The 22,962-nt window shown below is 39.8% G+C and overlaps 1 protein-coding gene across 5 annotated transcripts in view; it reads right to left on the bottom strand.

Annotated features, from left to right (window-relative positions):
• Nucleotides 1-22,962, bottom strand: part of LOC133490486 (syntaxin-binding protein 1) — a 43,416-nt gene that overhangs the window by 8,521 nt on the left and 11,933 nt on the right. For 4 of the 5 annotated variants that reach the window (XR_009792234.1, XM_061800612.1, XM_061800615.1 and 1 more), the window contains exons 3-19: nt 17,609-17,658; nt 14,620-14,701; nt 14,436-14,512; nt 13,601-13,679; nt 12,673-12,776; nt 10,673-10,821; nt 9,250-9,334; nt 8,961-9,091; nt 8,752-8,859; nt 8,599-8,659; nt 6,464-6,529; nt 6,312-6,392; nt 5,979-6,117; nt 5,342-5,451; nt 4,716-4,817; nt 3,175-3,260; nt 2,236-2,390 (exon numbers count right to left, since the gene is read on the bottom strand). Coding sequence is in view for 4 of the 5 variants with exons in the window: in XM_061800612.1 (XP_061656596.1) it covers nt 2,236-2,390; nt 3,175-3,260; nt 4,716-4,817; nt 5,342-5,451; nt 5,979-6,117; nt 6,312-6,392; nt 6,464-6,529; nt 8,599-8,659; nt 8,752-8,859; nt 8,961-9,091; nt 9,250-9,334; nt 10,673-10,821; nt 12,673-12,776; nt 13,601-13,679; nt 14,436-14,512; nt 14,620-14,701; nt 17,609-17,658 (1,665 nt within the window). In the remaining variant the exon portion in view is untranslated. Of the gene's footprint in view, nt 1-2,015; nt 2,106-2,235; nt 2,391-3,174; nt 3,261-4,715; nt 4,818-5,341; nt 5,452-5,978; nt 6,118-6,311; nt 6,393-6,463; nt 6,530-8,598; nt 8,660-8,751; nt 8,860-8,960; nt 9,092-9,249; nt 9,335-10,672; nt 10,822-12,672; nt 12,777-13,600; nt 13,680-14,435; nt 14,513-14,619; nt 14,702-17,608; nt 17,659-22,962 lie in introns of those variants that run through there. The other variant, XM_061800616.1, reaches the window with a different exon arrangement.

Here is a 22,962-nt window from a genome sequence, read left to right as displayed (position 1 = left end):
GGGGAAATGAAATGCCAGCATTTTGAAAGTAATCGTGTCACCAACATACAATACTGAAAAAAAGAAGTACAAAGTATTTCATTTTTGGACCATTGAACATACAGTGCTGTGAAAAGGTATTTGCCCCGCTTCTGATTTCTGTTGTTTTGCATATCTATCGCACACAAAAGTTTCAAACCCATCCAAGCATTTTCTGAGTCGCTTATCCTCACGAGGGTCACGGGAGTGCTGGAGCCAATACCACCTGTCATCGGGCAGGAAGCAGAGTACTCCCTGAATTGGTTGCCAGACAATCACAGAGCACATGGAGACAGACGACAGTCAAAATCACACCTAGGGGCAATTTAGATTGTCCAACGCATATTTTTGGGATGTGGGAGGAATCCAGAGTGACCAGAGATAAACCCACGCAGGCATGGGGAGAACATGCAAACTCCACAGAGGTGGGGCCGGGATTCAAACCCTGGCCTTTAGAACTATGAGGCCAACACTCTAACCAGTTACTCAAGTGTGCCGGCAGGTTTCACATCATCAAACCAATTTTATTATCACTCAGAGGCAACCCAAATACAAAATTCAGTTTTCAAATGACAGTTTAATTTGTTACCCTCTGTGAAAAGGTCTTTCCGAACACCTTTGTGAAATCACAAAGCCACTGTGACTAACCACATATTTGGGAAAGGTGAATCAGGAAAATGGCTTTGTAACCATTTCTGAGGCTTTGGAGCTCCAGCAAAGCACTGTCTGAGCAACTATCCACAAATGGAGGAAACTAGGACCAGGGGCCAACCTTCCCAGGAGTGGACGACCAACTAAAACGACTCCAAGCATGTGACAATGACTCATCCAGGAGGTCACAAAAGAACCTCAAACAACATCTGAACACCTGCAGACCTCGCTGGCCCCAGTTCAGGTCTGTGTTCATGAATCCACCATAAGAAAGACACTGGCCAAAAATGCCATGCATGGGAGAGTTCCCAGCCAAAAACCCCTGCTGTCAGCAAAGAATACAAAGGCTTATCTCACATTTGCCAAAAAACATCTTGATGATCCCCAAGATTTTTGGAGAAACATTCTGAGGACTGTCGAGACAAAAATTTAACTTTTTGGAAGCCGCACCCCATTATATCTACTGTTAAAGTGGCACTGCATTTGATAAAAAGACCATTATGCCAACAGTGAAGCATGGTGGTGGCAGTGTGATGGTCTGGGGCTGCTTTCCGACCTCAGGACTAGGCCAACTTCCTGTGACTGAGACAATGAATTCTACTGTTTACCAGAAATCTTGAAGAATGTCCAGCCATCAGTTTGTGCCCTCAAATTCGAGTGCTCTTGGATCATGCAAGAGGACAACGATCCAAAACACACCATGAAGTTGACCTCTGAATGGCTGAAAAAAAAAAAAAATTAAGTTTGGAGTGGCCAAGTCTAAATCCAGATTTAAATCCAATTGAGATGCTCCGTTGTGACCTTAAACGGGCAGTTCATGCTAGAAAACCCTCCAATATGGTGCAGTTGAAACAATTCTGCAAAGAAGAGTGGGTCAAAATTCCTCCAGAGCGATGTGAAAGACTCATCAGATATTATCAAAAATGCTTCATTTCTTTTATTGCTGCCAAGGATGGAACAAACCATTATTAGGTCCAGGGGGCAATTACCTTTTCACAGAGGGTCAGAAAGGTGTGGATTTTCTTCTGGGCCTTAATAAATTGAGTTGTCATTTGAAACCTACATTTTGTATTTCCTTAGTTTGTATCTGATATTAAAATTGGTGTGATGATTTGAAAACTTTGTGTGTGATATCAGGAGGGGGGCAAATTATTTTTCTTTGCACTGAACTATGAATGGTGAATTGAACTTTGAACTTTACCAACAGTGATCCTGAATTATTGCACATAACAACATATATAACAGGCTTAAAAAACAAAAAGAACAAAACATTTTTCTCAATATTGTGCAGTCCTCCTTCTAACATCCACAAAACCCAAAATATTGGGATGATCATTCTGCTATCCACATTGGTCAGGTTGTAGTAGAAGAATTAGGGGGCTTTTGGAAGCCCCACATATTTGGCAATTCCCCAGTTTTTCCCAACCTGAGTTCCACTGTGAAAAACATGAATTATTTTTATTGACATTTAAAAAGTTGGGGGAGAGAGATTCGTAATCCACATCATCTACACGCGAAGTATGCTTCTTTCTATGAGCCCTTCCCCTCCCCAAGCGCACTACTCACCAATGATGGCTTCCCACTTCCCGTTGGCCTGTGTGACCTCATAGGCGCAGCGCATCTCGCTGAAGGACACTCCCCCAATGATGAAGACCATGACGCGTGGGCCGGTACGGTATTCTCCGGGTGTCTTGTTCTTGTGCCAGTGTCCATACCGAGCACTGTCAGGGAGCACAAACATGTCACCTTACTACTAAAGTACTTTCTTCTTGGGATTGTGCATTTTTTAGCACTTGCCATGTATGAACAATCCCACCATAAGTTTAGTGGGTTGAGCATCTTAAATAGGGAAAATCATTTCCTTGTGTTAACCGTCTTAATTTGAAATGAAATACTAACTGTTGTAATATGTAACTGACCTAATCTGATTCTTGATTGATCCTGATTTTATCCATGAGCTATTTGGTGCTGCGAACCAAATGCTGCAAAGACTCAACAGTATTATTTCTTTGCCTCAGCATGCCCCAAATGCAAAGAAACGTGATTATTTGTTTTATTGCTAATCAATAAAAATCAGAAGCTTCCATTCAAATTTGGATAAAAGGACAATGGATCTGAACTACAACCATGAGTGCAAAATACTGATGTTTTATGTTATCTTTTAGTGTAGATAACAAAATCTGTGTAAATCTATCACACAAAATGTGTGCTTAATGTTCATTGAGTCGGTGCACATAAATTTGGTCAGCATGACCCTCCAGTCATTCATGTGGGACATTTCCACAGCTCATCAGCAACTACCGACTTCTCAAATATTGACCTCTGGAGCTCATTTCCTGTCCCAAATTACTATTGATCTGTCACCACCATTTATTGTAACTAAATGCATATTAATTCGTGTGTGTGTATGTGTGTGTGTGTGTCTGTCTGTGTGTGCATGTGTGCGTGCGCACGTGTGTGTGTGTGTGTGTGTGTGTGTGCGCGTGTGCACGTGTGTGTGTGTACCTGACAGCAGTGGTGCTGAAAGAAGCAGAGGATCGGGTGGAGATGTAGGGGTAGTGCTTGGTGTCAAGCTTATCATCAATGGCATCCTGGAGAGGGACAAAAAGACAAATACATAGTTTTGAATAATGAAATTCACTCACATAAAAGTATTTATTTTCAACCAATTGTACAACAGCATGAGTAAACATCTTGAGATTGTTTTTAATGCGCCGTTTACGGTGCCGCAAAATAAGTATCTGGTAAAGGCATCACAATAGCGCTTACATGTGCACTTGTTTATAAGATGCCAGAATAACCAATAGAGATCGTGTGCGTGACGTCACTGTTTGTTTACAACGCCATATTGCTGGTCAAACAAAGCTGCTCGGTAATGCGGAATCGCTGAACTGGAGTAGATTTTTCACAATTTCCGAGACCTGTTGTGGTGATGGTTGTCACAATAGACGAGACAGTTCTTCAAAGATATCATTCTGTAGAATACAATCTGAAAAGACCAGAAAATATCGATGGATTTTGGCAATTAAACGGGATGGATGGTGCCCAACGAAATACACACGCCTGTGTAGCAATCATTTCATTTCAGGTAGGAATTATTCTTCTCAATCTCAAATTATTAAGTATTAATAATGCCAAATTGACTCATTTAAGAACAATGCGTATTTAAAAAAAATAATGAACGGTGTGTCACAGAGAGGTTTACGGAGGAGACGACTCCCTGTCCTCATTTTTTCCCCCAATCATAGTTTGGTATTTGTACTGAAAAAAATCTGTCTGTGTCCATCACTATGTGGGATTTATTTTTCATTGAGAACAGATCAAGGGAGATTGTATATTTTAATTGGGCCTGTATCTAGCCTCTGCAATGAAGCATTAGCAACAAAGTATTTGTATGCGTTAAGACTTTTATACACTTTCAAACTCTTCTGTGTAAATATCGACAACTTATTCACCAGATACATGTGTATATCCAGTTGTCCAAGACAAGCGGAAGCAAATTAACAGTCAAATTTCTTATTGGCGAAAACATCGACTTTGGCATTAAAATTGGATCCTCTATGCCAAGTGTCTCTCATTTTTCCACGTACCTTCGTTTATTATCACCTTCTAAATGTTTAACGGGATTGGACAAAACTCGGTGTGGTGCTGTAAGACATGTTTTTGTTTCGTCTCAAAGGAATTAACTTTCAACAATGTTTTGTTTGACTGGCAGTATGGCGGCGTAACTAAAAGTCACGTGATTTTATAATGTAGGCGTGTTCCCTCTATACAATGATAGCACTATAAATATAGCATCAATATACAAAAAAAACATCAAATCAAAGCAGTCATAATGAACGCTAATTCTATTTTATTTGTATTTGTATAGCAGGCCTTTATGCAAGCACTAAATGTAACGTTTTTGGGGGGGTTATTTCATTTGAATTCATAGTGTTGATTCGTATTCGTTGAATGCTTGATTAGAAAGGTGTCATTTAATCTTCTTAAATTGTTTCATTTAAAACAACGAATGTGCTTTCTGAAAGGATTTCAGATAAACGGACCTCCATGATATCCTTGACAAGTGGTGTCCAGCGGGACAGTTGATAGGTCTGCTCGCTCACTCGCTCTTTCCTGTCCAGTTTTTTGCCTCGGCGGAGGGTTGACTGAAGAAAAAGTAAAACTTAAGAAAGCATCCTGAAAGAAACATTTTTAACTATGATAGGTAATGTGCTAATACTGCTTGCCATAGTGAAACATACAGTACACCATTCCGTCCATATTTATGTTTTCCATACGTCATAGTATTCTACATCTAGTGTGATTTTTTTTTTATCTTTATGTATTCTTTGATGTTTATTCAGGTCTTTAACAGTATTTGGGTCACATGGTGACATAGTAGTGACTCCATCTGCCTCACAGTTGTGAGGTTCAGTGTTCAAATCTGGGCTCCGCCCCCTCTGTGTAAAGTTTGCATGCACTCCCATACTTAAGTGGGTTTTTTTCTCCCCTTCAACATTCCAAAAACAAAACAAAAACATATATATTAGGTCAACTGAAAACTAAACTGTATGGTCGATACACTCAACTAAACTGTATATTCACCATCTCATGATGTTCTCAAAAGACTATATGATAAACTGTGTAGGAAAAAGTCGTGTAAACAGGAGGAGAGAGTTGAGAGTGTTACGTCTGTGACAATGGGGACTCCCAGATGAGCCATGTTGGTGATGATTTCACTATCTTCAGGGGGAATCTGAGCATGCTGGATCAGCTTATTTAGGTTCTCCTCCGTTATGCCTACACACACACACACGCACATATTGTATATTCCATATCAAATCATCTTGTGCATCATATGTGTGTCATTAGTAGTTTGTTTGGGCCAATAAAAATCCCATTTTATTTTATTTTTTTAGATACAGGCAAAATATCCATAATTTTTTCATTTCTTCATAATTTCAACCCTGATCCCCAGAAGAGTAAAGACGTAACTACCACTACTACTGTTTAGATTTGTACCCATATGTACAGTATACCACTAAAATTGCATTCATAACTCAAATGAGACTTTCGGTGCATAAAAGATGTTTTAAATTGCAATACGTAAAATTCCTCTCTCAGAAAGGGAGAAAAAAAGAGAAAAAAAATGAACTGCATCCTTCACAATACAATTTATAATTTCAATAAATTATATGTACAATATATATATATAATGTTTACTTCTGAGCAAGTATACCTCAAAATTCATCACCATACTGTAATCAATAAAAACGGGATGAATAGCTCCATCATGTACCATATCAATTGTGTCGTGTTCTTCATACCATTTTTGAGGAAGATGTACAACAGGATGATCCGGATTTTGTCATATGTGCTGACGTTGGCATCCAGCAGAATGGGCACGATAGCCCTCATGGGATCTTTGATCTTCTCCCCCTCAGCGTCTGTGCCCATTGCAAGGTCCTGTAACACACAACTTTACATGCTTGTGTGTCCAAAATGGGTTTCTTTTTTTTTAATTGGTTCTTCATCCAGTTGACAAACAAATGTGATGTGAGCACACGAGTCCACAGAATAATACACATTTCAGTCTGTATCCATGTGACCATGATGTACATAATAAATGCTTGATGCTAGATAAAATGCTCCCATTTTACCTGTTCCACACGGCACAGTTTGTCCACCGTTCCCTGGTAATGCTTCATGCAGTCTTCAGCAAGTTGCAGGTGAGTGGAGTACTGGAAAACACAGCACACTACAATTAGCATTCGCACACAAATGGGCCAAAAATAAAAACACATAACTACACCTTGCTGAGCTCTTTCTGATACTGAGGCATCTTCTTCAACATCTGGGACAGATCCCTCATTGTGGTCTGTAAATTGGAAACAAAGCAAAGCAAAGTAAATGTATTTGTATAGCGCATTTCATACACGAGGTAACTCAATGTGATTGACATGATTAAAAGCATTTGAAAACAAAGAGCTAAAACATTTAAAACGGGATAAAAACAATACAAATTATAACAAAATATATATTTAAAAAAAGACAAAACCACGTACAGTGCAAGTAATATGATTACAAAGTGGAAATACTCTAAGAAGCACCTGGATTTAAAAACATTCACACTTGCGGCTGACCTCACTCCTGTTGGGAACTTATTCCATTATTGTGCAGCATAATAGCTAAATGCTGCTTCACCATGTTTGCTTTGGACTCTATTTGACCTGAATCGGTCGATCTCAGAGGTCAAGTGGGTTTGGATTCCGTAAGCATTTCTTTCATGTATTCAGGAATTAAACCATTTAGTGATTTGTAGACCATTAGCAAAAGTTTAAAATCTTTTCTAAAGCTAACTAGAAGCCAGTGAAGACAAATAACATCAAACCACAAAAGCAATTAGTTGCTAATCATGAACAGCTTAATCAACTTGATTATACATTTTTCCACAGTTCGGAAAATCAGAAATGTTGGGACACTGCATCACCTAAATTTTGTCTTGTGGAATTTAGAGACTGGACTTATGTAGGGAGTATTGTATTACACGCAGAGCAAAGGTATAAGAAAATGTACGACTGTCCCTCTTTTGCAGTGATAACAGCTTCCACTCATCTGTGAGACTTCTTCTTGTAGTCATCTCATCAGGTCTTTAATGGATTAGATGTCAGGGCTGTCAAATTCTTCAAAACCAAAGTCATTCAAATGTGCACTTGAGTTTTGGGTAACAGTGAAGCTAATGACTTTATTTTAATTGCAGACTGAAAACATTTGGGTTTGAAATCAAAAGATGAACATGATACAAGTGATGAATATTTTAGCCTCGGTTTCCAGGTTTTAAATCTGGATCTGATACACGACTTGTGTGACATTGTACACAACTGACTTATCAGATGACAAGACAAATTTGGACTTTCACAATAGCACAATTTGTCAGACTACACATAAAATCTTGCTGTATCTCAGTCAGGCAGTGCCAATACTGTCATACACAACATGTAATCCAATATTACCATATCCGTTCTTTTACCACAGCCTATTCATTCAAGATTTACTTGAGGTAGGTTCACATAATTTTTATACGATACGGCTTGCAAGCGGGCAACATAATGTTATTTAGCCTACGTAGTGAATGCTAGTGCTAACGGTTGCATGTAAACAAGCAGGGATGCTCTCGAATCATGCTCTAACGTTTAGAGTCAAACGACATTGGCCCTATCTAGGAAATTGCCCACCAAAGCTTACCCTGTCGCCTGACTTAGTTAAGGTATGACGTCATTATTTTTCAGGAAAATTGCAATGAGTATTCATGAGATATACTGTAATTTGCTTGTAATAATTGCATCGAGCCCGGGACCAATCAATGTCACCAAACTTCTGTATTCTTCTTTTGTGATTTTTTTCCAGAGGTTTTCAGTTGTTTTGGGCATACTTCATTCACTCTATTTAACAGGTAAAAACCATGAACTGTATTTTTGGAAATTGACTTGGTCAGTCTATAACCTTCTACTTTTACCCTCTGATGAACTCTGTTCTAGTTTTTGTAGTGTGGTTTGTGTTATTGCCTTGCTGCACCTCCCAGTCAATTTGATGCAGCTTTCTTCAAATTGTGTGTAATTTATACGTTTCTTTGACTTCATTTTTCTGCTGCCATGTTTTATACCAATCAATTTTAGTGACCCTTTGTCAGAAGAGGCCATGCAAGGCCATGATCTCCAGATTTATCTTTTGATATCAAACTCAAATGTTTTGAATTTATAGCAGAAAAATAAAATAAAGAAATTGACCTCAAAGTTTCTTTTGCAAGAGAATAATAGCCCTTTCTTTTACATTTTGAAGTTTGGAATACTTCAGAATATCTGGGCATGATCAAGAAATAAGATTCCCAGGGAATTTACAGGTCTCGTTCAACTTTTGATTGAGGAATGAATCAATGACTCACATTACCTTTTCTCCGGTGTTCATTCTCTTGCTTGAGGAAAACTCCTTCAGTTGACGAGTCACTTCCCTTTATGCCAAAGAAACAAAATAACATTGGCATATTCCTGGATACGTCGTTAAAAATACAGAGATGTATGGATGATTATGAAAAGTACTCACTGGGACACCTCTGCAATGTGTTTGTGTCTCAGGCTCACCCACAAGTCATCGTCTTCATGCAACAGAACCTCTTTCTCACGAGAATCTCCGATACCACTGGTGTCATACCTGAGCAAAAACAGAATTCAGAACATTTTAGTACAAACAGGGCATGTGTAATTTCTACTTACAAATTCAATTGTTTCTAAAAATCTATCAATTTTGTGTACTTGTAAACGTCGTTTTCAATGGGAAGCAAGTCATAGCCCATAGCCTGGAAGGTGAGCTCATGCAGGACAGGTGAGACGGGGTCAAAAGCCCTGTCCAGTATAATCAACTGTGAGCGAGCTTTATCTGGACCCTGCAAATTTAGACATACAATATTGTGAATATTTTCAAGCTGTCACTTGGTCAGCATGACCAATAAATCTAAAATAAAATGTCAAATGGAGAAAACTTGATCTCATTGTATACCCAAGAGATACAAAACTTGGACCAGAGTGCAGAAAAATGACTTACCTCTCCCATGGTGGGGTCATCAGCCTTGTAGGCGTCCAGTTTATCCTGAACCAGCTGAGCCAGGGTTGCATTGTCTTTGTAGTCCCTGATATATAGAAAGACAGATGATACCATTTGTCATAAATAGAACTGACACATTTGAGGTCAGCTAAAGTCTATCCTAGTTCACTTTGGCCGAAATGGCAGAGTAGACATCTGTGAAGGCATCAATAATGCTGAAAGGTACATACAGGTTTTAGAGTAACAAACAGTATGGTGCAATTCAAGCAATGTCTTTTTTCAGGGATATATACACGGTTTAATAGATGTCATTTTGGGGGGAGGGGGGGTGGCTGGGCAATTTTAGCTTTTGTACATATGCACTCCTTTGGTTAGAATCTTACTCATTCCCTGATGAGTGAGGACCCAGTTTTACTCAATATAAAAAACTGGCTATACTGATTTTGCACTTAACCCTAATTCCATTAAAGTCCGAATTTCCATCAAAATACTTTTTATAAAAAAAAAATACATTGAAATAAACAAGATGACGTACTTAGCATTACTGCTGGGAGGTGGATGGAGAAAAAGAAGGGGTGGCTGTGCTTAGCTATTGGGATGGAACCCGGTCCTCAACCCTCTCCATCACGACAAGTATCAAAGAACCTTGTTTTGTGATCATTGTATCCGACATAGGAACGGAACCCTTCACATGCACTAAAAGACAGGCTTTGTCTTTAATAATTGTCATTACGGTCGACCGACTGAAGCCTTGGTGGTGTTGGTGTTGCTGTTTCTCCTTTCTCCAATCTTTTTATGATGTTGAGCTTTGTTTCCATGGTGATGGATTTTCTTTTAGCTGCAGAAGCATTGCTAAAAGACACGCCTTTCTTCTTTGGGGCAAAAATGTCTAAAAAGGAGGGCGAAAAATGCGAATATACTCCTGGCGCACAAACACGGACAAGTATTAGCCAGACAAAATGGCAGACGGGGGACGGGTGTCGTAAAGCCGAAACGTTTCGGGTCGAGACCCTCTTAACTCGAGAATTCCCTGTGGAGCCGGGGTACACCCTCGCCCACTTTTAAAATCCAAGCATTAACTTACATGTCCTCCCTCTCCTGGGAATGTTTACCGGTACATGGAATTTTCACTTAAAATATGAAAACACAATTGTTTGTTTACTGACTGTTTACTGATGATGACTCCTTGAGATGAAGATTGTCAGATTACGTTTTGATTTATGCAGAAATTTTAGAAATTCCAAAGGCTTTACATACTTTTTCCTTCACTGTTTTTTATTACCAACCAACAATAGTAGATCATTGGTAGATATCCAGTGTCTCACCAAATCATATAAACGATACAAAACAGGTTACACTGTAATGCAACATTGTTCTTATATTTTTAGGTTGCACTCATTGATGCCATTTAGTGGCGTCTCACCCTCTATATCTGACCGCAGGGTACTCTTTCAGTGTAGCACACAATGTGGCCAGTTGCTCAGCTAGCCTCTCCATCACAGGGTTCTTCAGCTGGGTCTTATGAGGGCTGTAGAAACTGTGGAAGGCATCAGCGTTGTCCAGAGAGTACACCTGCACAGAAATAACCACACAACTTACATTTAGTTTTTCCATGGCTCAAAGGTTTGTTTTCTGTATATGCTTGCAATCTCGCAAAGCCTCTGAAAGTGACACTTATTTCGAGGTGTCGGTTCAAGAGGATATTTGTATGAATGCCTTTGTAAGGATGAACAACGACTAATGTTGGAACACTCTTGGTCTTTTTTGGTCATTTTGAAGCTCTTGGTTTTGTCTTAGACTCTACTGCCAAAACTCTTGGTTTTGTCTCGGGCTTAGACTGGCCAGACTGAATTTTCTGTCTGGCCTGGTCGAGATCAGCTACATCATTAATGTGATAAAAGGGATAAGAACTTGGTAACGCAACAAATATCTTCAATTCATGTGTTACCACCCCCGTAATGACTACAATTTGTAGTATTGTGACCAACAACACACACATGTACCCACAAATGCTTTTTTTTCTGTGTGTGTGCTGTTCAGCTGTTAGCGCAAGCAGAATGGAGAACCTGTATCCCCTTGATGCCAGAACAATTTTATTGTGTCACACTGGAGTTTTTGAGCTTCTTCTGTGATTTCTTCATATTTTAATTGAAGTTTTATTGAGGATCAGAGTGGATCAGTCGAACAGAACAGAATTTCGACAGGAGTGAGAGGGGAAAAAAATACAAATTGCTAACTGCAAACAGAATGAGTAAAGAAATCATTCCAGATCTACAACAAACAATTAAATACAGATGTTGGATGAGACTGTAGCGCTAAACCTGTGAAGGAAGAAGAGGACAAAATAGGACCGGACAAGGACAGGAGAAGACGGATGAAAAACAAGGATCGTGAATAGCTATACAACTGGCATTAATAATAACCACAACCCTAAACATTCCATGCTTGACAAAAACGTCCAAAAAAAAAGATTCTCATGTCTGCTTGATAATGCTGTTGCCTTCAACTTAAATATTTCCTCGTCTCTTTTCACCAATGCCTTTGTCTTCTCTTATCTACCATGTATCTCCTCTATGGTCCTGCCGTTATTCCTCCCATTCTCTCATCTCTCATGTCCTTGTCTTGTTTCCTTCCCTCTGTCAGATTTTTCCTCCTCTCTTCACCTTCATCAATCATCATCCTTGCCGCCTACCATGCCATCTGCCTCCAGTCACGTGATCAGGCATCTGCACTACAGAAGGGTCCCCATGTTAGTCCTGCTACAATTGGACAACATTCGCTCTGCGGCTCGTGGCTCATCCAAAATGGGAAATTGCATAAGCATATAGGCCAGGTTTTGAAGAAGCACTTTGCCTCGAGCAGAAAATCACTGACTCTGAATTAATAATAGCAGACAAGAGATATTAAATAAACATTGAGCGGGTGTTTGTGTAGCGAGGGTCGGGTAGGACTGATTTATACATTCTACAAGCAAGAAAATTAGATTACTGAAATCAAAAGAGAATAGCAGAGAGGGGAATTGATAAAGGTATCATAAGTCTGGTCTGAGTCATCAGCAGCATTGTGTACAGTGAACAATGGTTCTTACATTTTCTATCCCTGTGTTGCTATTCTTGTCCCTGTCTTTTACAGCTGTCCAATCCACACCATTGATATTTACCTCCTAATCTCCGGATAGCAGATTGATCACACACATGTTGTTTTTGATATAATGCAATCATAGTACTTTCTGTTCTGTTCTGTTCTGTTCTGGAGGGATCATGAAATAGACGCTAATTAATCTATTAATTAATTAATCATTTCTAATCTCTCAATGAAAAATGAAAAATTCATTTTGCAATGTCAAGAGGAAGAGGAATTTGAATAAACCCTTAATGACTAGTCTTCATCAGTTTTTGAACTTGACTAAACCTACAGATTTACCTGAGACTCATAGGGCAAGAAGGCGATGTTGATCTCTGTCAGCGTCTTGATGGTTTTGGAAGCACGGCTTTTCACCAGCTCATTGAAAAGGGGATCGGGACATGCTAGTGGGCAGAAGAAATTAATTGGGAATTATTTCAATGTTTTACAAATACAAGGCCTTGGACTCGGAACTGCAGTCCCGATATAATTCAACTGGAATCTTAGTTTAATGAGTAGAATAACTGTGCCAATATTAAAAGAGACAATTTGTGTGCAGCATGTAAAGTAACCTGAATACTTTGGTTCCTGCAATTTGCAGATGATATACACTGAAGAAAATGAGTATTTGAACACCCTGCTGTATCACACAAACAAATCATTAAAAAAATCATACATTGTGATTTCTGGATTTTTCTTTTTAGATTATCTCTCTCACAGTGGACATGCACCTACGATGATCATTTCAGACCCCTCCATGATTTCTAAGTGGGAGAACTTGCAATACAGCAGGGTATTCAAATACTCATTTTCTTCACTGTATTTGTAATTGCCTCATCAATATGAGACCTTCTCCATTTGCTCATGGCACTCTAAATCTGAGATTTTATGCAATTAGTGGACCATTTTTTTGTGTAAATGGACACCATGCCATACTGTTTTGTGTAGTTTCTACGTAATTGACTACACCTGTAGCAGAGGATTTAACAATTTGAATGACAACAAGATCAAAACTAAGGTTTATCAAGCACTATATGACCATTATAGATGAGATATTTTGACTTGATTCTTTTTGAAGCCAAAACTATAGGGAGACAGAGAAAACGAACAAAAATTAAAAAAAATGAACACCACAATGACAAATAAAAGAAACTAAAAAATGTATCCAAGATAGAGAAACAGCCAAAAGTGTGAAACAAAAAAAGTGGGCCATCTTAAAAATACTCACAGTCAGTGAAGAAAACATGAGCTGCTTTGTACTTTGCTGAATGGGGGTCCTTGAAATCTGCAATGAGGGTATGGACCGACTGTGGAAAGAGAAACAGAAGCCATGAGGAGGTCTGAAGGAGACTTTTGGCGAAGTGTGATAACTCTATACTTGTACAGAACACTGGGAATAGGGACGGGGCCAGACCACCAATGTAAAAAAAAATCTGCATTTCTGCATATATTGATGTCCCTCAAAATTGAATGGATCTAATATACACACACATACATGTACTCTCTCGTCCACTAGGGTAAACCCAATGTACAGGCGCCGAGTGTACCCACACCTGCTTGCCGCCTCTCACTGTGGATTACTCCAGAGTGGAACAGAGTACAACCCCTCTTAAAGGGCTCCAAACAAAACAAGAAGTATTGATTGAGTTCATTGACCGCCATTCGCGGCAGCAGTTACTATAGTGGGTTCCTTTCTACATTAAAGCCTCTCAAGAGTATGAGGGCTCTATATTGTAAAACAGGAATATACCAGACAGTACAAGGTGGAACAAGTGAGTGAGTCAAGCTCTTAAATTGTAATTGTGTGTCAATATGAAAGCCACATTGATTCGCCTCTTCTGTTTGGCCATGCTCTCTGATCAGTGTGTCTGTATAGATGAGGTCCTCCAGCGGATCCACATTCCATACACTACTAATTGTCCTCCACATATTTTATAGTGTTTTTTTAAAAAACGCATTTTGAAATGAAAATACTGAAACACAAACAAAAAGAATTTTAAAAACCAAGGGATGTGTGAGGAGGGAGAAGGAGGGCAGAATTAATGTGTGCCTGGACTGCAAACCTTCTCTGTAGGTGTAATCAGAAAGATGGCCTCAAGGCTGGGAAGAGGCTCTCGTCGTTTGTTGATGTCTTCCACAACTAGTTGAATGGTAAAGAGAAACATTGTTATTCCAGTTACACTTGCAGAGGTGCACACACAGCACACTGTCAAATGGAAAAAGGCTAGGTGCGGGGATTTCACATACTGGTGATACCCTCTGTCATGATGTCTGTCATCTTGCAGCAAGAAGACAACATCCTCATGCTGAGCTGGTCCACAATTAAGGCCTGGAAATAAGAGACAATACACAACATACAACACCCTAAGCCAATTTCAGGTCACATATAGACAACCAATCATTCACACTCACATATACTCCTATGGGCAGTTTAAGTCTTCAACTATCTTAATCTGCATGTTTGTGATTTATTGCAGGAACCTGAAGTATGGGGAGAAAAAATACAAACCCCACAGAGGAGGGAGTGGAGATCTGAACCCAGAACCTCAGAACTGTGAGGGAGATATTCTTTAGCACAAAAATTGCCCCCTGAGAAATCTTTGTACAACAGACCTTTTTCATACATATTGTAGTCATGTGAGCCATTTGTGTGCAGGACTCTTTCAGCAGTTCTTGTTGTTTCGACATGTTTGTGCATGAGTTTAAGAATCATAGACAATGTGGACTAAGGGACATTGACATTTAGAGTGGAGGATGTTTGAGGGTTTTATGTTTTTATTGAAGATACAGTATTTTAGGAGGGGGTTAGGTTAGGGTTAGGGTTAGGAGCAACTGTAGAGTGTTGGCCTCAGAGTTCTGAGGATCAGGGTTCAAATCCTGGCCCCCCCTGTGTGGAGTTGTCATCTTCTCCCCGTGCCTGCATGGGTTTTCTCCGGGCACTACAGTTTAATTGGAGACTCTAAATTGCCCTAAGGTGTGATTGTGAGCGCGACTCATCTGACTCCATGTACCGTGGATTAGCTGGGAACCAGTTCAGGGTGTACTCTGCCTCCTGCCTGTTGACAGCTGGGATAGGCTCCAGCACGCCCGTGACCCTCGTGAGGATAAGTGGCTCAGAAAATGGATGGTTGGACATTTTAGGGGCATAATTATGGATATTGCAGGGATAATATTGGTAAAGTATCTCACAAAAGTGAATAGACCCCTCATATTTTTGTAAATATTTCATTATGTTTTATACAACACTGAATAAATTATACTTTGTTACAACTAAACACACAGCCATTATGCCCAATCGCTGCCAACAAAAGTGAGTACATGCCTATGTGGTAATGTCCAGATTGGGCCAAATTAGTCATTTCTAATCCCGTGTCATGTGAATTTTTAGTGTTGCAAGGTCTTGGGTGCCTTTATACTTGAGCGGAACCCATGCACACAGTTTTGAAAATGTACTGCAGTTCTCCTTTAAGTCTGGGGTGTCACTGCGGCTGGTTGGAGGCCACAGGGTGAAATTACCTCAGCATTTTTTTGGACATTTCCGGTGACCGTTTTTACTTTCCTTTCCATAACAAGAAATACAGCAACAACAATGGCAACCATGCAACTGTGTCTGCTGGAAAAATTAGATCTAGATAACCAAATGATACGTTGAATTATGCTGCAAAATCGGTCGAGAAGGTGACGGGCTTAGTGGCATCTGGAACCAAGAGGAACACAGAGTTTGTTATCACAGGATGTGACTAAGATAGACCATACATTAATAGCTGTGTAGTTGAGTTATTTTGAGGCAACAGGTAATATACACTACAAGTGTACCTTGACTAGTTCCCAATGAAGTGAAATGTCATTTCTTTAGTGATGTCGTATGAAAAGACAGAATATTTACAAAAATGTGACGGGCATGCTCACTTACTGTATGTGAGATACTGAATGTTGATGAACATTAAAGAGATATCGAAATTGATGTTCTAAGGCAGGGGTGCCCAGACTTTTTTACCACAAGATCTACTTTTCAAGCAGCCAGCCTCTCTCAATCTACTGACGGAGGGGATCTGCACCGTGGTCAGATAAATGTCATCTATTGAAGTCACATAGCTCATTAAAAGATTCAGTTTACAGCATTTACATTCGCATCAGAAAATTTTTAAGAATAATTTTGTGTTTTTGCAAACTTACAATGAAAATGTCAACAAAAAATACATTGCTAACCAAACCAAACCAAGCCAACTATGAACTATAAATTTGACAGGTTGCTTCCAACTTTGTTTCATTTTTTTTTAATCCACAATGATAACCCCATCTGTTTTTCTTGGTGTAAAACTGAATTATTGCTTGCAGAATATCTTTAGCAATGGATGGTGACTGCTGAATGATGCTCCCAAACAGTTTTAAGGTTAATGTTATGTTGCCTCCTATATTTAAAATACAGAATTAGCTTTTTGTGCACTGCACTGTCTGTGCTTCCATCCTGGATCAGGCTGTGCCAAGGTGGAATTTTAACATTACACACAGTTTCATCCTGCACTTTCTACTTTGGCTTCAGACCAGACCTTTCTCACTCGAAAAAGAGAAAATCCTGTCCAGTTTCATCACTTTTTCTTATTTGATTCACATACTCCAACATTCATGGCATCAGCATTTCTTTTTCTACTTTTGCCATTATTATCGAGAGTAAACATCAGCAGCATGTCTAGCTCGTCTTTGCTCTACATTGCCCAGACTGTGTTGCTATCGACAGCATCAGAGGTGGGCACTGTCATTATAAACCCCATTGATGCTCTGCGTAAGTACTGTAACATTTTTAATTATGAGTGCACCTCTTTCAGAGCGGAGGGGTGGGGGTGTAAACTAGGGAGGAGTGTGTGTGCCCGAGCAGCAGGTCGTTGTTAGAGAAAGTTCCATGTGCTCAGAAATGTTCCCCCTAAAAAGAAACACATCAGCCTGACGTATTTTTTTGGGGGGGAGGGCACGCCGTCTCAGAATCAACCAAAACCTCCTCGCGATTGCGATCGACGCATTGACCACCCCTGTTCTAAGGTCACACGCCAGTAAAACTAGGGCAAAGGTCTGGTGCCAACTGCAGAGCTAAAGAAAATATGTATGTATAAAATAAAATGTTGTAGAGACATAGTAGAGATGTTGTCAGTAACCCATAGAAGATGTTAAACGGTTGTCATTGTGGCTATGAAGACCACCTTGCAACAGGTGTTGTAATGTAATTACAGTAGCTTCTTACCTTCCATTCTCCCTTCTTTTTCACCTTCTTGATGACATCATTCATAATTTCTGCAAGAGAAAGGTAAGAAGGCTTTGAGTCGAATATGCTATAAACAATACTTTCCAGATGAAAAATCGTAAAAGACGACATGTACCAACTACATTCACAATACTGTTCTTGTCATTGAAACTTTGACTGAATTTTGGACAGTAGAAAAAACATTCACACCCCTCAAACACAACTGATACAGCCTTTTATAAAATCCAGAATTGCACATGGATCCCTAAAGTCAGAATAATAGCTTGTATGACTCAAAGATGTTTAATAATCACAATCCATTGACAGGTCTCCAAAACCATGTAACAAGACTTAAATTGACCTCTTTCCTTCGTATACCATCTCTCTTGTATTAGAATAAATGTTAAAGTCATGAGTCTAGGAACGGGATGCAATGTCACAGTGATCAAAATACCTTGCAAGCCCTTGCTACAACCTGATAAGAGAAACACAGATGTATTTAATTATCTATTGAAATGTATCTGTGTTTCTATACACCCAATATACAGTGCCTTGTGAAAGTATTCACCCCCCTTGAACTTTTCAACCTTTTGCCACATTTCAGGCTTCAAACATAAAGATATAAAATTACTTGTTTTTGTCAAGAATTAACACGTGGGACACAATCGTGAAGTGGAATGAAATTTAATGGATATTTTAAACTTTTTTAACAAATAAAAACCTGAAAAGTAGGGTGCGCAATATTATTCAGCCACCTTGCATTAATACTTTGTATTGCCACCTTTGGCTGCAATTACAGCTGCAAGTCGCTTCTGGTATGTCTTAATCAGTTTTATACATCCAGAGACTGAAATTCTTGCCCATTCTTCCTTGCAAAACAGCTTGAGCTCAGTTAGGTTGGATGGAGAGCGTTTATGAACAGCAGTCTTCAGCTCTGCCCACAGATTGTCGATTCAGGTCTGGACTTTGACCTGGCCATTCTTACACCTGGATACATTTATTTGTGAACCATTCCATTGTAGATTTGGCTTTATGTTTTGGACCATTGTCCTGTTGGAGGAGAAATCTGCATCCCAGTCTCAGGTCTTTTGCAGACTTCAACAGGTTTTCTTCCAGAATGGTCCTGTATTTGGCTCCATCCATCTTCCCATCAATTTTAACCATCTTCCCTGTCCCTGCTGAAGAAAAGGCTGAAATCATGAGGCTGGCACCACCATGTTTGACAGCGGGGATGTTGTGTTCAGGGTGATGAGCTGTGTTGCTTTTACGCGAAACATATCGTTTTGCGTTGTGGCCAAGAAGTTCAATTTTGGTTTAATTTGACCAGAGCACCTTCTTCCACATATTTGGTGTGTCTCCCAGGTGGCTTGTGGCAAACTTTAAACGAGACTTTTTATGGATATCTTTGATAAATGGCTTTCTTCTTGCCACTCTTTCATAAAGGCCAGATTTGTGCAGTGAATGACTGATTGTTGTCCAATAGAAAGACTCTCCCACCTCAGTTGTATATCTCTGCAGTTCACCCAGAGTGATCACGGGCCTCTTGTTTGCATCTCTGATCAATCTTCTCCTTGTTCGAGGTGAAAGTTCAGAGGGATAACCAGGTCTTGGTAGATTTGCAGCGGTCTGATACTCCTTACATTTCAATATGATCGCTTGCACAGTGCTCCTTGAGATGCTTAACGCTTGGGAAATCTTTTTGTATCCAAATCCGGTTTTAAACTTCTCCACAACAGTATCTCAGACCTGCCTGGTGAGTTCCTTGGTCTTCATGGTGCTCTCTGCACTTCAAACAGAATCCTGAGACTATCACAGAGCAGGTGTATTTATATGGACACTTGATTACACACACAGGTGAATTCTATTTATCATCTTCGGTCAATATTGGATCATTCAGAGATCCTTACTGAACTTCTGGAGTGAGTTTGTTGCACTGAGGGTAAAGGGGCTGAATAATATTGCACGCCCCACTTTTCAGTTTTTATTTGTTAAAAAAGTATAAAATATCCCAAAATTTTCATTCCACTTCCCGATTGAGTCCCACTTGTTGTTGATTCTGGACAAGAAATGAAAACTTTATATCTTTATGTTTGAAGCCTAAAATGTGGCAAAAGGTTGAAAGGTTCAAGGGGGCCGAATACGTTCACAAGGCACTGTATTCCTGAGTTGACTGATTCATTGTAGATCAAGTCGAGAAGCGATGAGAAATTCAGAAAGTGCAAGAGTGGAAAAACAAGATTTGGCAGACTGGGCAATAGCCCTCTGTGAGTCACAGGAACTGTAGCTGACCTCCTGTGGAAAAGGTGATCCTGGAAGAGTGCCAACATAGTTTGGGAAAGTTCTCACTAAAACGGGTGTTAACTTACTACATAAGAACAAAGTGTTAGCCCACGTAAAACAAAATAAAAACAAACACTGACCACAAAAAAGTCTCTTCCAGGCACTTTTTGTTTCCACAAATTTTACTTATTTTCCAGTAAGTAGTGCCTCTCATACCACAATGAGGTACTTCCACAAAGAAAGGAGTCACTGGTCACTCATTCCCTCTTCCTCCATGTTTTCTCACGCAGTGGATTTCAGCATTTTGTTGATACAGTCTCTCTGATAAAGGTTGCATACAACTGTCACTAAACTCGAATATATTGTAATTCTATACTGGTGAGGAAGAATGAAAACTGATTGCATCTTTCACAATCCACACTATTTGCAACTACTCTGTAACATCTTGTTTGGGTTCCTAGTGAAAATAAACATACTGTATGTTATTGATAAAGACGTCAGGCAGGGTCAGCATTGAAGTTCAATGTTTAAGTTAAACAAATGGTGTTACAATAGAAGTGGAAAACAATATTTGACAGGGAGTTACAGACAAAGCATCTGCACACACTATTTGGAGAATATAACGTGATTTGTACCCACTGATGTCCAGAGAGTATCAGGAAAGCACCAGTCCCACACACGGGACGGGTCCTGATCAAACACAGTGAAACAGCTGTGTCAACCAAACATACACATCCACAAACACACACCCACATACACACACAGGGATATATGCGAACACGCTACCACACACAAAAACCTCATATTTGCTTTCCTGCCCAGTTTAACAGGATCCACGTCTTCACAACTGTATCTTCGAAGAAGAAACTGAGGGGATCAAACTTTAGCAAAATGTATTGTTACATACCGAGGCCACAAGGTTCTTCTCCTTTCCTAGACTTTCACCTAGAACAATCGTAAATTAATTGAAAAGTATCTGCTTTTGGCAAAATTCTTGATGAATTAGAGCATGGGTGGCCAACCTGCGGCTCTCGAGCCCCAAGCGGCTTTTTGCCTCCTTTTGTGCAGCTCTCGTGAAGGCATATCGATGTTGTATGTGTGTGGGAAGACACACTTTGCTTGAGTTCATTACGGTAGTTGTGAGCGAGTGTAGCTTGTGTTCATTCCGGTATTTGCAAGTGCTGACATTTATTATAGTTGTTACAGGTATTGCAACAACAGGCTCAGCGTGTGCGTGTGTGTGTGTGTGTGTGCGCGCTTTGATGGATAAATGAGACGGGACTCCGCAGCATGTGCAGCGGGAGGTTGAGAAGGGGAAAAAAGCGCAATGGCAACCGGGGAAGAGTGCTTTTACTGTTACCGCCACCCAGCTCAGTTATACAAAAGGAGAAGGAAGAGTTAACCCCGAAAAGGATGACCTCATCACGGAGAAGACATCTCCCATGCATGTCCTGACCACGGTCAGGTGACTGCAGCAGGAAAGGTTAGCATGGTATTTTCGCAAAACTGGCTTTCACATTGAATGAAAATAGCTTGAGGTTTCCTAGTTAGATGGTGATCTTTGGAGAAAATGTTCAATTTTGCTCTCAAAATGGAAGGCAACAATTCACAGTTAAATGAAAATATCTGGTTGAACACAGGACGTTTTAGCAGAGCGGGTGAACACATTTTTTTGGATGAGCACAACAGCCAGCCATAATCTCCCTTTTGTGTCAGAGGTCTATTGCATTTCATAGCTTCAATTCTTCCCTTCAGCTCACTCCACCCAAACATTGACCTTGAATTTCCAAATGGGACTAAGCTTCCCCGTCACAAGTTAGTTACTTTGAAATTTAAAAAAAAAAAAAAGCATCCAGAGATGAATGATTGCATCATATCAAGTGGCTGGGAATATTCCAAGGGCCAAAAGCCATACATTGAAGGATAATTTATTAAAAAATGCCTTGGTGACGTTGCTGAAATCTTGTCTCGTGAAAAGAAAAGTCTCAAACGAATGGTATCAGGCCTTCATCCGTCCTGCCACACTGTTGAAAAGAAAATATCAGACATTAGCATGGCTACTGATTCGCAGTTGCACTCAGACCTTCAATCATGTGAGTATTTTAGTGTTGCTTTAGATGAGAATTGTGCCATACAAGACAAGACTTGCTTGAACCGGTAATTTTTTGTGTGAGAGAGCACAGGATTTTATTTATTTTTTTAAATTACTGGCCTGTGGTCTTGGTACTGAGTAGGAGATGATTTTTCTTGTTCTCATGTTGGTGTGTGACATTTGCAATAAATCTGGCTGAGCAAAAGTATGTGTGTGAGGAGGGAATGATGATCATGTGTATGATGTGACTCATTGGCTTTCTCTTGTGCACGATGTGGCTCTTTGCCGTAACACAGTAAAAAATGTGGCTTTTCATCTCTGACTGGTTGGCCACCTCTGGTAGACATTATTTTTATAAGAGTGTAGTGCATCGTAGGTAATTAGGGACAAAAAATATGACACTTGGGGGATTGTATGACTGGTGAAAAGGTCTTGAAACATACTACAATATTTTTCAGGAGGATTTTTCTGGGGGAATGGGCGAGGATACACACTTAAATGACCAGTTGCAGGGCACATACAAACAAACAACTATTGGTATATTCATATGCACTCTTAACAGTCGGGAATTATATTCAGTTAACCTATCATACATGTTTTTGGGATGTGGGAGGAAATTGGAGTACCCAGAAAAAAGCAATGCAAGCACAGCAATAACATGCATACTCTATACAGGTGAGGGTGGACTCGGACCTGAACTGAACCTTCAACTGAGGACTTGGTCCTCAGAACTGTGAGGCATATGTGCAAACCAGTCATCCACCGTGCTGCCCATTTTCAATCCCCGATCATTTTATTTATAATCCCCTCGGGAAGAAACCCTAGAGCCTTATCCCGATATTCGCAGACTGATGCTTCTCTGCCGCTTAGTCAAACCACATGTTGAGAGTAGTGCGGCTGTAAATCTGTTACATAACACATAATTAAAGCAACCAAAAATGATCAAAAGTTGAAGTTTGCATCAAAAACCGAGTCAAAAGTT

The sequence above is a fragment of the Syngnathoides biaculeatus genome, chromosome 17 (genome assembly GCF_019802595.1).
Source record: "Syngnathoides biaculeatus isolate LvHL_M chromosome 17, ASM1980259v1, whole genome shotgun sequence".
Taxonomy (NCBI): domain Eukaryota; kingdom Metazoa; phylum Chordata; class Actinopteri; order Syngnathiformes; family Syngnathidae; genus Syngnathoides; species Syngnathoides biaculeatus.
The sequence above is the reverse complement of the archived record's forward strand: the minus strand, read 5'-3'. Positions and strand labels throughout refer to the sequence as shown.